The 14,085-nt window shown below is 46.1% G+C and overlaps 2 protein-coding genes across 4 annotated transcripts in view; one reads left to right on the forward strand and one right to left on the reverse strand.

Moving 5' to 3' along the window:
* The first annotated feature begins 4,215 nt into the window (after positions 1–4,215).
* Positions 4,216–12,259, forward strand: ZNHIT3 (zinc finger HIT-type containing 3). Of its 3 annotated transcripts, none has more exons than XM_008059584.1 (5): positions 4,216–4,314; positions 4,412–4,443; positions 9,512–9,598; positions 10,539–10,619; positions 11,690–12,259. In XM_008059584.1, the coding sequence occupies exons 1-5, from the start codon at positions 4,229–4,231 to the stop codon at positions 11,869–11,871; spliced, it is 468 nt and encodes a 155-aa protein (XP_008057775.1). In that variant the 5' UTR covers positions 4,216–4,228; the 3' UTR covers positions 11,872–12,259. The 3 variants fall into 3 exon arrangements, with proteins under 3 accessions (XP_008057775.1, XP_021568809.1, XP_021568808.1); XM_021713134.1 differs by having other exon boundaries at positions 10,573–10,619; positions 11,690–11,864; XM_021713133.1 differs by lacking the exons at positions 9,512–9,598; positions 10,539–10,619.
* LOC103261983 (unconventional myosin-XIX) overlaps positions 12,078–14,085 on the reverse strand; it is an 18,319-nt gene continuing 16,311 nt past the window's right edge. Inside the window, exon 11 of the mRNA XM_021713131.1 lies at positions 12,078–12,811. Coding sequence (XP_021568806.1) covers positions 12,683–12,811 — 129 coding nt within the window. The 3' untranslated portion in view covers positions 12,078–12,682. The remainder of the gene's footprint in view (positions 12,812–14,085) is intronic.

Here is a 14,085-nt window from a genome sequence, read left to right on the forward strand (position 1 = left end):
TACTGCACTCCAGCCTGGGAAACAAAAGGAAGACTCCAACTCAACTATATATATATATATATATATATATATATATATATAATTCAACCTCTTGAAGTTTTTAATATAGCTTAAAGGATCTCTTCAAAAATACTTCTTGTAGTGAAGAATTGGAAAGTAAAAATTCTTATTTTATTTTATTTTATTTTTTTTGAGGTTGGAGTCTCACTCTGTCACCCAGACTGAAGTGCAGTGGCCGCTCCCGGCCACCGCAGCCTTGACCTGCTGGGCTCTGGAGATCCTTTCGCCTCAGACTTCCAAGTAGCTGGAACTACAGGCGCACGCCACCACACTCGGCTAATTCTTGATTTATTTTAGAGATGAGGTCTCACCAAGTTGCCCAGGCGGGTCTCAAACCCACGGGCTCAGGCAATCCACTCACCTCAGCCTCCCAAGGCACGGGATTACAGGCTGAGCCACCGAGCCTGGCTAAAATTCTTATTTTAAAGATAGCATGTATATATATGATATAGCATTTAAAAAAATACTTCACTATGTCTGCTCCTTCTGTCTGTACAACTTCATAGATGAGTGTCTGTGGAAAGTTTGATGGTTGTTTGGGGGGAAGATTGAATTGGGGAAATGTTTTTTCGTGAAATATAGAGAAAAAGGCATGTAAAATATGAACTTATGGTTTCACTAATTATCATAAAGCAAACAGCTGGATACACACTACCAGCACCCTCCGAGTCCATGTGGTATCTTTCTCAATGCTGTCCACCAAATTTAATCATCACATGATTTTGTGGCAATCACTCCCTTGAATTCTTCATACTTTACCACATAAATATGTATCTCTAATACATAGTTTGACCGTTGCTGAACTTTACATTAATGGAATCACCCACAATGCAACTTTTTGTGAGCTTCTTTTTAGCAGAAAATGGGTGTCTTATTGTGGGTTTAGTTTGTGTTTCTCTGATTATTGGTGAAGTTGAGATCTTTTCATATATGTAGTAGTTATTTGGGTAGCCTCTTTGATGGATGACCTTTACAATTATCTTTTTTGTTTTTCTACTGATCTATCTTTTTCTTACTGATTTGTAGAAGTTCTTTACATATGCTTAGTTTTGGCTCTTTGGGGGTTATTTTTGTTGCAAAGAGCTTCTCTCTTGGGCTTACTTTCTCATTATATTAGTGATGTCTTCTGATGGACAGAAGTTCTTAATTTACTGTAGTTAAGTTCTTAATTTACTGTAGTTAATTTTCCTTTATGGTTAGTGTCTTTTGACCTCTGTTAAGTAAATCTTTCCCTATCCTGAGGTCCTTATAGTATTCCCCAATACTGAATTCTAAAAATGTGATTGTTTTGCCTCTCAAATTTAGTTTACAATCTACCTGGAAAAGATTCTTGTGCATGAGATGATGTAAGATCAAGTTTCTTTTTTTTTCCACAAGAGTATCTGCTTTTCCCAGGACCATTTATTGAAAACATCATCAAAACTATCCTTCACCCACTGTTCTGTGGTACCTACTTTGTACAGTCAAGTGTCACGATATGCATGGGTCTGTTTCTGGCTGCCCTATTGTGATGCAGAGGTCCATGCGAGCTGGGGGCATCCAGAGGAGAGAGAGGGGCATCTTCACTGAGTGGGATATGCATGGGAGGGATTCCAGGAATTTTATCTTTTTTGCTGGAGTCACCACTCACCACTGGCAGGTAGGAGAGTCAGAGTGGCTTGAATGCAGATGGGTGGGATTGAGTCCCTGAAAATTGTTAGGACTCTCCCTGGCCTAAGCCTTGGCACACACTTCACAGGACACATCTGGAATGAGCAGTGATGGTGTCCTGTATAGTAGGCAAACTTCTACTCATGCCGGGGCACAGGATTCAAGTGTTGCCCTGGACAAGTCACTGGCCTTTGGCCTTCCCAGGTAAACCAGGATCTTCTGGGATGCTTCTCATTTAAGCCAGAAAAATTGTTGGTACAATTGTTGAAAATACAAGAAATGCTGTGGATTATCAGGTCAGTTAGGATGCATCTCAGATTCTAGGCTGAGTCCTGGGCAAAAGCTGGAGACAAGGGCAATGTAAGCCTGAGGAGACCTGTGCTTCAGCAGTGAAGACTGAACTGCGTCTTTGGGCCATCCAGTGACTCCAAAGGAGGGATCGTGGCTCACTCCCCTCTCAAGCCCGGTCTACAGAGGCAGATGGCAGAACCATCTTAGAGGGACCTGAACTTTGGGAATTGGGTCTTGAGTGGCTTGGGACCTGGGCCCTGTGTTCATGGGGTGGGGACTGGAGGTCCAGGAGAGTTACTTTTTTTTTTTTTTTTGAGTTGGAGTCTCACTCTGTTATCCAGGTTGGAGCACAGTGGCACGCTCAGGACTACCGCAGCCTCAACCTGCTGGGCTCAGGTGATCCTTCTGCCTCAGCCTTCCAAGTAGCTGGAACTATAGGTGTGCACCACCACACTTGGCTAATTTATCTATTTATTTATTTATTGTAAAGAAGAGGTCTCACCATGTTTCCCAGGCTGGTATCAAACATGTGGGCTCAGGCAATCCTTTCGCCTCAACCTCCCAATATGCAGGGGTTACAGGTATGAGCCACCATGTCCAGCCTGAAAATTACTTTTTCTAGGAGTCACAAAAAGAACCTTTGGCAGGCTTCAGATTGCACATGTATTTACACGTTATCCTCTCTTCTTTACAATAGCTCAGGAAAGTAGACCCAAACATCCACTCTAACACAGATGAGGGGGCTTAGAAAAGGTAATCAACTCCTTCAGGTCACACAGTCAAGACTCAAACCACTGCTTTGGTTGTTGCAGATCCATATTTGACCATACTTAAAGCGGGACCCCAGAGGCTGAGCAGCTAACACAGGATGCACTTGGGGGTGAGGGAGATTTATGGCTCTAGAAGGGCCAAGCGCTGGTGGGGCAGGAGCCATGGTTAAGTTGGGCAATGCCCAGGGATGTAGAAAGGAGCCAGGCTCCTAAAAACATGACTTTGTCTATACCTAAAGTGTGTGGTGGCATTCAAAGTCCATCATAGCCCATCTGTCCAGACTCATCTGCCCAGGATCTCCACAAAACTTAAGGAGCACTCACTCCCAGGGTCATGCAAGTCTCTTCACTCCCACTTCTCCGTCCTGCTTTCATCCATCTTGCTTTCACTCAGACAGGGTCTGGCTCCGTTGTCCAGGCTGGAGTGCAGTGGTGCAATCATAGCTCACCGCAGCCTTGAATTCCTCGGCTCTGGCAATTCTCCCGCTCTGCTTCCCAAGTAGCTGGGACTATAGGCACACGCCACCATGCTTAGCTAATTTTATTTTACTATTTGTGGAAATGAGATCTCGCTATGTTGTCCAAGCTGGTCCTGAACTCCTGGCTTCCAGTGATCCTCCCACTTTGGCCTTACAAAACGTTGGGATTACAGGTGTGAGCCACTGTACCTGGACTGACCTCATCTTTTAATCCCCGGGAGCCCCCAGGTCCTGGGCACTGCAGGGTTCACAGCTGGAACCCAAAAAACATGTGTCAGTGGCCAAGTCAGCCTCCAAGTAGTTGAAACCACAAGGATGTACCACCTTGCCGGGCTAATCTATTTGTGATTGATTGTAGAGACAGGGTCTCGCCATGTTCCTCAGGCTGGTCTCATACCCCTGGGCTCAGGCAACCCTCTCGCCTCTGCTTCCCAAAGTGCTGGGATTACAGACGTGAGCCACCACGCCGGCTAGCCTCATCTTTCTTTCCTCTAGGTAAAACGGCCTAGCCTGGGAAGGGCAGGTTCTCGTGTGCCACGTGATCCAGGGGAATTCTGGTTTGCCCAGTGTCCGAACTTCACCTTTGCCAGCGGTAGATGAGATGGGCGGGAGAACCCCAATGTCTGAGCAAGATTCAGAAAGTCCGAGCCGGAAAGTAAAGGCCGTTGAGTCCCACGCATTCTTTTTTGCATGCGGTCCGATGACTTGCTCCAAGTCACACAGCTACCTCAGGTCAGGGACTACCTAACAAGATGTTGGATGTGATCTCATCATGGAAAACTCGGGACGCCGCTCGCTGATGGACACCAAGTGTATCGACGCTCTACTTACGAGGACTGGAACCGTGAGCGGGGTGGATCTATTGCTTTTGCCTGACAGCCAATGCTGATCGTTGATTGGTCCCGGTTCAGAAACTAGATAAAGGGTGTGCCCGAGGGACCCACTGCCTTGGGGCCTGCGCAGTGGTGGGAATTGGCCATGGCGTCGCTCAGCTGCAGCACTGTGGTCTGCGTGATCTGCTTGGAGAAGCCCAAGTACCGCTGCCCGGCCTGCCGCGTGCCCTAGTGAGCGGCGGGCGAGGGAGACCGGGGGGACCTGGAGGGCTGCGGGAGGGTCGCGCGGCCTTCGGGCTGACGCCGCCTGTGGTCTCTGTTGTTACAGCTGCTCGGTGACCTGCTTCCGGCACCACAAAGGTGAGGCCTCCGCGTGCCCGCCTCAGCCCTCTGTCCCTACCCGCGCCGGGCAGCCCCCACGCCCGCCCTCGTCTCGGCGGCGTGGATCCCTCCAGCGCGCCTCCTCCCGGCCTTTCTTCCCCTGACGGGTCGGAGCCCCTCAGCCCTCCAGGCTCTCCTGCCTCGGGTTTCCGCTGTTCTTTGCTTCCTCTGGCTGGGTCCCCGGTGTCCTGTCTGCCGCAGATGCCTTTCCAGATTTTGTACCTTGCCACACTCTTATTTATTTTTCGAGTCGGAGTGTCACTCCTTTGCCCAGGCTGGAGTGCAGTGGCGCGCACGCTCACGGCCACCACAGCGTTGACCTTCTGGGCTCCAGCGATCCTTCCGGCTCAGCCTTCCAAGTATCCTGAACTAGAGACGCGCGCTACCACGCCCGGCTAGTTTTTATTTTATTGTAGAGACGAGTTCTCGCCGAGTTGCCCAGGCTGGTCTCGAACCTGCGGGCTCAGGCAGTCCACTCTCCTCGGCCTCCCAAAGTGCTGGGATTACAGGCTGAACCACCGCTCCGGCCAACACACTCTTTTTTTAAAAAGATAAACCGGGTGCGGTGGTTTACGCCTGTAATCTCAGCACTTTGGGAGGCTGAGGTGAGAGGTTTGCCTGAGTCCGCGGGTTCGAGACCAGCCTGGGCAAATTGGCAAGGCTTCGTCTCTACAGTAAATAAAAAAAATTATCTGGGTGTGGTGGATCACGCCCGTAGTTGCAGCTACTTGGAAGGCTGACAGAGTGAGACTCCAACTCAAAAAATCAAAATAATTAGCCATGGATTGCTTTTCTCACAAGTCTGCCCTAGTTGTTTCTTCCTTTTAGCCTTTTGGTGTAGCTCCTCACCATTGGCTACACTGCTACGGATAGCAAGAACGTTTTATCTGGCTTTTTTTTTTTTTTTTTTTTTTTGAGTTGGAGTCTCACTCTTGTCCAGGCTGGAGTGCAGTGGCACGCTCACAGCCACCGCAGTCTCGACCTGCTGGGGTCAGACTATCCTTCTGTCTCATACTTCCAAGAAGCTGGAACTACAGGTGCACGCCACCATGCCTGGCTAATTTTTTTTATTTATTGTAGAGACAGGTTTTGCCAAGTTGGCCAGGCTGATCTCTAGCCCGTGGACTCAGGCAATCCTCTCACCTCTGCCTCCCAAAGTGCTGGGATTACAGGCATGAGCCACCATGCCCGGCTCTTTTTAAAAAATATTTTGTTTTTCTCATTTTTATTTTAGATCCAGAGGGCACACGTGCATGTTTGTTACATGGGTTTTTTTGTGTGGTGGTGATGGAGGTTGGGTCTGAGAAGGCCCATCCATTCCCCAGAGTTTTCTCTCATTTAAGTAATGTCTTGTGAGAAACCTTGAGGTAGACCTATTTACAATAAGGAGAAAAGTCCTTGACCTATTTATTAAGAGGACAAAACTAAGTTATGTGTATGATGTGAGCACACTTTTGTACAATTAAAAAGAAGCGATGGGTATGACCGTGCACAGTGCAGGGTAAGTCCAAGTATTTCAGAAAGTAAAACTCATTAGGCAATTCTTCCACCCAGTAAAAGGTATGAGTAGGCTGGGCACAGTGACTCATTCTTGTAATCCCAGAACTTTGGGAGGCTGAAGCAAGAAGATCGCCTGAGCCCAGGAGTTCAAGACCAACCTAGGCAACATAGGGAGACCTTGTCTCTACAAAAAAAATTTTAAAAAAATCAGCTGGGTGAGGTGTCATGCGCTTGTAGTCCCTGCTACTCGGGAGGCCAAGGCAAGAGGAACACTTGAGCCCAGGAGGTCAAGTCTGTGGTGAACTGTGCCACTGTGCCACCGTACTCCAGCCTGGGCAATAGAGTGAGACCCTGGCACAGGAAACTATGAGTAACAGTTTGATGTAGATTCTTTTCAGCTTATTTCTATTTTTGTACCAATATATAGAATTTTTTTAGTTCTCAGAATTTTGGCAATGTGATAATACTTAACAACAGCCTTATTTGATTTTATAGTACAAGGGAGGACCCCAAAAAACCTGGAATGCAATTATAAAAAATTGTGTTTTCTTATATGTTTAAACTTTAGTCATCTTCAAAGCACACTCTGTTGAATGCAATACACCTATTGAGAGGTTTCCCACTGCTCAAAATATTTTTGATCTTGTTAATTTTGACGCCTTTTGTGCTTTCTGCTGTTTTTTGTTTCACCTTTTCTTTTTCCTTTTTTTTTTTTCCTGAGCCCGAGTCTCACTCTGTCTCTCAGGCTGGAGGGCAGTGGCATGCCTCCCGTGCACCGCAGTCTGGACCTGCTGAGCTCAGGTGATCCTTCCACCTCAGCCTTCCAAGTAGCTGGAACTACAGGCATGCACCACCACTCTCAGCTAATTTTTTGATTTATTGTAGAGATGGGATCTCGAACCTATGGACTCAGGTAGTCCTCTCATCTTGGCCTTCCAAAGTGCTGGGATTATAGGAATGAGCCACCATGCCCCATTTCACCTTTTCCGCATCAGCAAAATGTTTCCCTTTGAGAACTTTTTTCATCTGGGGAAACAAAGTCACTTGGGGTGAGAATGGGTGAATAGAGAGGGTAGGGCATAGGAGTCATGCCGGTTTTGATAAAAAACTGATAAATAATCAATATGGTATGGGCAGGTGCATTGTCATGGTGAAAAAACCAGTCACCTGTTTGCCACAGCTTGGGACATTTCTTCTGCAGATCGTGACACAACCTTCTCAAAACTTCCAGATAAAAACTTTGGTTGACTGATCCAGAAGAAAAAATTCCAAGTGTACAATCCCTCTCACATCAAGGAAACAAATAATCATTTTCACATTTGACTTTATTTGTTGTCCTTTTTTAGTCATGGGGAAGTGGCAATTTTCCACTGGCTAGCTTGCAGTTTTGCTTTGGGGTCATAACCATAGCACCAAGATTCATCTCCGGTTATGAATCAGGGTCATAAAAAAAAATCAGGGTCAGCCTCCAACTGTTCCATGCAGCCAAGTGATGGTCTCCTTGTTCAGATGTGAGCAAGCGAGGCAGGATTTTGCTGAAACTCATTTCATGCCCAAATTTTCAGATAAAATTTGCTGGTAGGAACTCCACAACATCCTAGTTTACCCCGAAAGTTCATCAACACTCCAACAGCGGTCTTCCAAAGTGGCTTGATGAATTCTTAACGCATTTTCTTCAGTTCAGCAGGTTAGAGGACACCCCCCCCAGAACAAGGTTGATCATCAATTGACATCTCACTTAGCTTAAAACAGGAAAACCATTTAAACTTGTATTTTACTCAGAGCAGCATCTTTGTAAGCTGCCTGTAGCATAGAAACAATTTCTGCTGCATTTTTCACCAACAGAAAACAAAATTTCACTCCACACATCATGAAATAGGCAAATACATTGAAAGAATCTCCAAAAAGAAATTCACCGAAACTGGATGCAGCCTCGCACAATGCTAGCTGGAACACTGATGCCGATAGGTTCTTAGAACACTTAGCAGGGGAAGCCTGTTCACCCTCCAAAAGATAATTCTGAGTTTTTCTGAGTCCCCCTCATATATATTGGGCACATTTAGAAACTGCATCATGGTAGCTCTGTGGAAAAACAAAACAGTATGTACAGGTCTGGCTCATTGATTTAAAGGACTGTATGTTATTTCACTATATAGTTGATATGACCACTGTTTATATAGTTGGACTCCCCTTGGTGGATTTTTATTTCTAGTTGACACATAATAATTTTACAAACTTATGAAGGTTACAATCTGATATTTCAGTACCTGTATACAATGTGTAATGATCAAATCAGGGTAATTAGCATATTCATCACCCACCAAAATGAGCATTTCTTCATGGTGAACATCTAAAATTCTCTCTTCTAGCTATTTAAAAGTATAAATTTTTACTTCACAATGCTGTAGAACACGAGAATGCATTCCTCCATCTGGCTGTGGTTTGTATCAGTGAACCTACTTCTCCCTCTCTGCCATCCCCCTACTCGTCATGGTCACTAGCTGCCACGGTCTCTAGCTGCCACTATTCTGCTACCTACTCCATGAGATCAACTTATGTAGTTTCCATGTATGATTGAGAACATGGAGGGTGAATCTAGGTGGCAGGGCTGGAGATTCTCCTCTCTTCTGAGTGTTGTTTTCTATAATCTTTTGCTGGATTTTGTCCCTTTGCCTGTTTTTTAAACTTGTTCTTGGGATCTCTGTACTTGACCTTATTCCCAGGTGATCTCTTTTACTTCTTTTAACTTTTTTTTTTCCTGCTGGCACCCAGACCTTTAGCTCCAACCTCTTTTTAAGCCCCAAGAAACAAATGTTTGTATTTGGGGGCCAGATACAAATCCTGAAAATTCACCTCTCCTTCAGTGCATTCTGCTGTTTCTTACATGTATAGCACAGCTGGAGGGTTATCCCTTGATTCAAACTCTGCCTCTGCTACTTACTAGCTGTGGACCTGGAATTCTGTCTCCATGTTTTAGGGACTCTCAAGGGTTCCTTGAGACACTATGTATCCCACTGTGTATCTGGCACCATGCTTGGCATTTTATAAATGGTCAGTCACTGGCAGCTGTTGTAACCCCCCATCCCCTCCCACGCACACACCTGGTTAGACCCTTTACTCAGCATATTGTCAAGTCTGCAATTTAAGTCTTTGCAATCCGGCCCCACCCCTCTGTCCTCAGAACCCTTTCCTGCAACCTCATGCTCTGCTGACTCTGGTAAGTTCTCTCTGGTTGTTTTACCTCTAGTTTTATCCTCTCTGGACTCTGGTTTACAGGAGCAGGTTTCAAACACTCTAATTATGGCAAGAGTCTGGTGAGATTAGGCAGGGCAGGGAGGAGGGGGGCAGGCCCTTGGGGTGTATGAGCTCTGCTTCCTCAGCTGTGATGCAGGCTTGGGCTGCTGGAGTTTCCTCATGTCTCTCACTTCCTCCACATCCCCTCAGCCCATCCACATGCCTCCCACCTAGATGTGGACTGGCTGGGAGGTACTGCCTTGTCACTGAAGTGGATGGGGTGGGGTGGGCCTGAGATTTGTGTCTCTTTCAGAGCAGTGCAACTCTGAAACTTGTCCTGTTGAGAGAAAAATAAGATTGACTGTTCCTGCAAAAACTGTAAAGCCTGTGGAAAACAAAGGTGGGTTGACTGGCTTCAGACAAAGCTAGAAAGGTTTTCATATAGAAGTCAGAATCAGTGGAAAGGAAGAAAAAGAGACCAGGGTTGGGTAGCGAGTCCAGAATGATGGCTTCATGGGGTGCTCCTTAGCCCAGATCCCCAGGAGAGGGCCATGTGTGATGTTGAGGGAGCAGCCCAGAAGCAGAGTTCAGGAGAAGAAAATAGGGTAGGCCACAGAGGGGAGAGGCCATGCGGTGGTTGGGGTTTGTGGTAAGCCCTGCTGCTGGAGCTTTCTCTACCTCAGCTTCTGGATGGGGTTGCCACCTGAGGAGCTAGGCCCAGGCAGGAGGCCCCTCAGAGCTTACAGCACTTGTGTGCTGTCATGCATCCAAGAGTTCTTTAGCACCTCCTGGATGTCAGGCATCATGCCAGCCTCTGAAAGTAGCCTCCATGGGGCACCAGAGTTATTGAACATTTGCAGCAAAGGAGTGGCTTATTCCTGCTCTAAGATACTTCCAGGTTGGGTTCAGGCATTCCAGCAGTTTCTGACCATTTTGAAAGCAAAGGGATGCTGCTTGGCTGGTTTTTACAGAGCACCTAATTTACTGGCCCATCGCAGTGTTGGAGCCATGGTGAGGGGGAGGAGGGTGATAATTACAAAACCAGGCTCCAAGCCTGAAGACCACAGGGAAACATGTAGAGGAAGCATGTAAACACAAGGATGCATTTGCTCAAATCACCAATTCTTCATTTCCCCTCCCTTTTCTAAGAGGATTATTTGTATAGTTACAAACTCCAGAGAAGAAAGGTTATTTTTGCTTGTTTTGTCTATACCTGATTATATGCCCCTGTGGCTGTCCCATGCGTGCATACACATTTTTGATCTGTTGATGTAGTTGCTGAACTTGGTGCCCAGGCCTCCTGTTTAGTCATAAGCAGTTGATTGTTATGTATTCCTTAGATGATGACAACTCTATAGCTGATTTTCTCAGTAGTGATGAGGAAGAGGACAGAGTTTCTTTGCAGAATTTAAAGAATTTAGGTAAGTCTGTGCTGTGCTTGTTTTTTTCAACCACTGAGATACATTTGCTGTATTGTACGGAATGTGATTTTTTGTTAGTAAACCCTTCACACACCTCAGCCTGCCCACAGCTCAAGTCCCTCTGCCTGCAATCCTACCCGTCTTGCAGGTTGGCAAAATTCTGTTCCTCCTTCAAGGATTGTTCAGCTAAGCGTCTCTTGATGTTTTGTTTGTTTCAGAATGAGGCATTTTGGCTTCCCATAATCTTGGACTTACTATTGACATGCCACTCACGTTTCAGTGTCATTTGTCTTTCACATACCCATTTGTACGGAACATAACTCAGTGTCCAGTTTATAGCCCAGCTGTTCATGCAGACTGGTAACCACATGATTTGATTCATAGGGGAAACAGTGTTAATAGTGCCCAGCAGTTTTGTAGTACTGCTCACTCAATCCTTGTAACAGTTATTTGTACATTTATCATTAATGGGCTAATGTAGTTCCTCAAGGGGAGGGGAGTGTTAGTTTCATTCATCCTAGTTCACAGAATCAGGCTAAAAGGTCGTACTTTACCCAAGTCCCATGGTAGTTATTAGACTGAGTTTGGAGCTGAGCTAGTAATGAGTGTGAATAATGTTATAGATTGTAAAGTGCCATATAGGGGTTGGTGTTTGTCCACTGCTACTGCTGCTTCTGGACTGTGAGCTTAGACATCATTCAGAGTATTTGGTATCACTGCCCTCACCACTAAGAACCTTTATGCCTGTAAGGAAAGAAAACATGCCAACAACTTAATGCTATTGTTCTGTATATTTGTGCTGGTAAATCATTTTTTCTTAGCTGAAATGGCATGAGGTTACAGTATCTACACAGATAACCAAGAGGTATGTTGCTGCATTTGACTTGGACATCATTTGATATGACTCTCTCACCTTGCTTACATGTGAAGCATTGGGGTTGATTTGTAAGTTTAAAGGTTAAGGAGATGCAGCCTCTCAGTCGTTTTATATATACTTAAAATGGTTCGCCTCAGCCATCTTCAGGTGTTTCCATTTGAACTCAGTTTGGCTTCTTTTGTTAATTCTGAAGGGGAGTCTACAGTGTTAAGAAGGTTGTTGCTGAATCCACACCTGAGACAGTTGTTGGTTAGCCTCGACCAGGGGGACGACAAAGCGAAGCTCATGAGAACCTACATGCAGGAACCCTTGTTTGTGGAGTTTGCAGACTGCTGTTTGAGAATCGTGGAACCACCTCGGAATGAGGATGCTTGACTCCCGGAACCGGCCCACTCCTCTTCCAGGAGATCAGCTGGGAGAGGCTTGGGGAGACTCATAAGTGAGAGAGGAGACTTCCAGAATGCAGACTGGCTAATGCAGGTTGTCCACGTCTTCACCTTCATCAACGTGGCTCATGTTTCAGGCATGTTGCAGCCCTCAAGGTGGCAAATACTTTGAGAGAAAACCTGACATTCAGATAGTTGTTTTTAAACGTTTTATTTTTGGTACATTGATAAATGTAAATGATACCAAGTTTTTCACTTGATATTGAGTTAAAAACTTCATCAGTGTTACTAAAAAAATCAAGATGTGATGGTTCTTTTGTACATTGCATTGTTCACAATGTTAAAAATTACATTAAATAAGTCAACAACTTATTAAATACTGAGTTTTATTCCTGTTTAAGGATCAAAACACAAAATCTTACCCAGCCCAAATTTGAACCAATTTTAGGCTGATTTTGTGTATCTTCCTCCAAAAGTGCTTATGTGAATTATAGTGACAGTACCCTAGGATGGACAGTCATGTCAACCGCTGAGTTTGATCTATGCAGCTAGTGGAATGTGAAGTTCTAAGGGCCCTGGATTGGTAACTGCCAGCTCTGATGCCATCAGTGTTTGATGTGGCCACATGGCCCTTGCTCGCAGGCTGGAGCCATCAGTCGCTTTCACTCCACATGCGCTTAGAGTAGGCTGTGGGAGGGATTTGGCAGCTGTGTGTCTTTGGCAAAGCAGCTGGCAGGAAGAGACCTTGTGGAAACAAAGGCACCAAGGATCACCTAGCCAGGTGAGGGTAGAGGGCAAGGTCACACGTGGACTGGTCTCTGTCTTTCCAGCAGAATCTGATTAAAGCCAGTAACACTGTAGGGCGAAGGTTCAGGGCAGATGTCAGCATAGCGCAGTGGAGACTTTCTGCAGTGAAACTTTACTGATCCCTGGGGGGGGGAGATGCAGTTTAGCCCCAGCTCCTGGGAGGCCAAGGCCTATGGCACCCCCACAGAGTGCAAGAAAGGCAAGAAGCTGTGGACAAGCAAGTACTCTCACTGGTGTGAGAGCCACAGCAGTGGGCAGGACTCAGTCAACATTTTTTTCTCCTTATTCTAAGATAGTGACAAAACCCAAAGCAGTATTAGAATTTCACGTTCAGTCAGCGTAAGACAGATTAGAAATCCTAACAGGGAACTCTCCCTTGCTAGAATATCTCACATTCCTGTGCCTGCTTCAAACTGGAAGATCAAAACACTGACACTGTTTACACTCTTGCTAGCCCGTGTGTTTCCATGAGGGATTTTAACCAGAAGGCCTATGGTAGCTCCTTAAATGCAAATGCACTGTTGCCTTCCTTCTGCCTCATCGCCTCGCTTACTCCTTGTGACCCCATGTGATAGGATGAGTATGAGCTCATATGAGAGATGAAATGGAGGCTCTGAGAGATGGTGTGCCTTGGCCACAGTCATCAAGGAAAGGGGACGGAGCCAGAACACAGACCCGGGAGTTCTGCCTCTGAGCGTAACACGCCTTCACCTTTCCTCAGCCAGGTTACTTCTATGGGCCTGGTTAGCTGGGGTGAACCACAGAACACAGAGTGTGCTGGCTGACTCTTCCCTGGCTGCTCTGATAAAAACGGAGAACCTGGGTAATTGACTCACTTGCTTGTCATTTCCTCAGCTGTAAAAGCAGAAAAACCACGTAAAAAAATTTGAGGAAAACATGGAAGCAAACCTAGTGGCATCTGAGGTAACAAACTGTCACAAGCCAACTTTTTTGAAAGTGGGACTAGTTAAAGGAGTTTCAGAGGTGATGCTATACCACTTCAAGGCAGTTTTTAAAAAGTGAAGGGGCATCTGGGCTCAGTGGCTCAAGCCTGTAATACCAGCACTTTAGGAGGCCAAGGCGAGAGGATTGCCTGAGCTCATGGGTTTGAGACCAGCCTGTGAAACCTGGCGAGATCTCGTCTCTGCAATAAATCAAAAAATAAGCCAGGTGTGGTGTTGCGCGCCTGTAGTTCCAGCTACTTGGAAGACTGAGGTAGAAGGGTCGCCTGAGCTCAGCAGGTTGAGGCTGTGGTGGCTGTGAGTGTGCTACTGCACTCCAGCCTGAGTGACAGAGTGAGACTCCAACCCCAAAAAAACAAAAACAAAAAATAGTGAAAGGGGCCGGGCTCGGTGGCTCAGCCTGTAATCCCAGCACTTTGGGAGGCCGAGGTGAG

This window comes from Carlito syrichta, unplaced genomic scaffold, assembly GCF_000164805.1.
Source record: "Carlito syrichta isolate Samal-C Ts95f unplaced genomic scaffold, Tarsius_syrichta-2.0.1 Scaffold304268, whole genome shotgun sequence".
Classification (NCBI taxonomy): domain Eukaryota; kingdom Metazoa; phylum Chordata; class Mammalia; order Primates; family Tarsiidae; genus Carlito; species Carlito syrichta.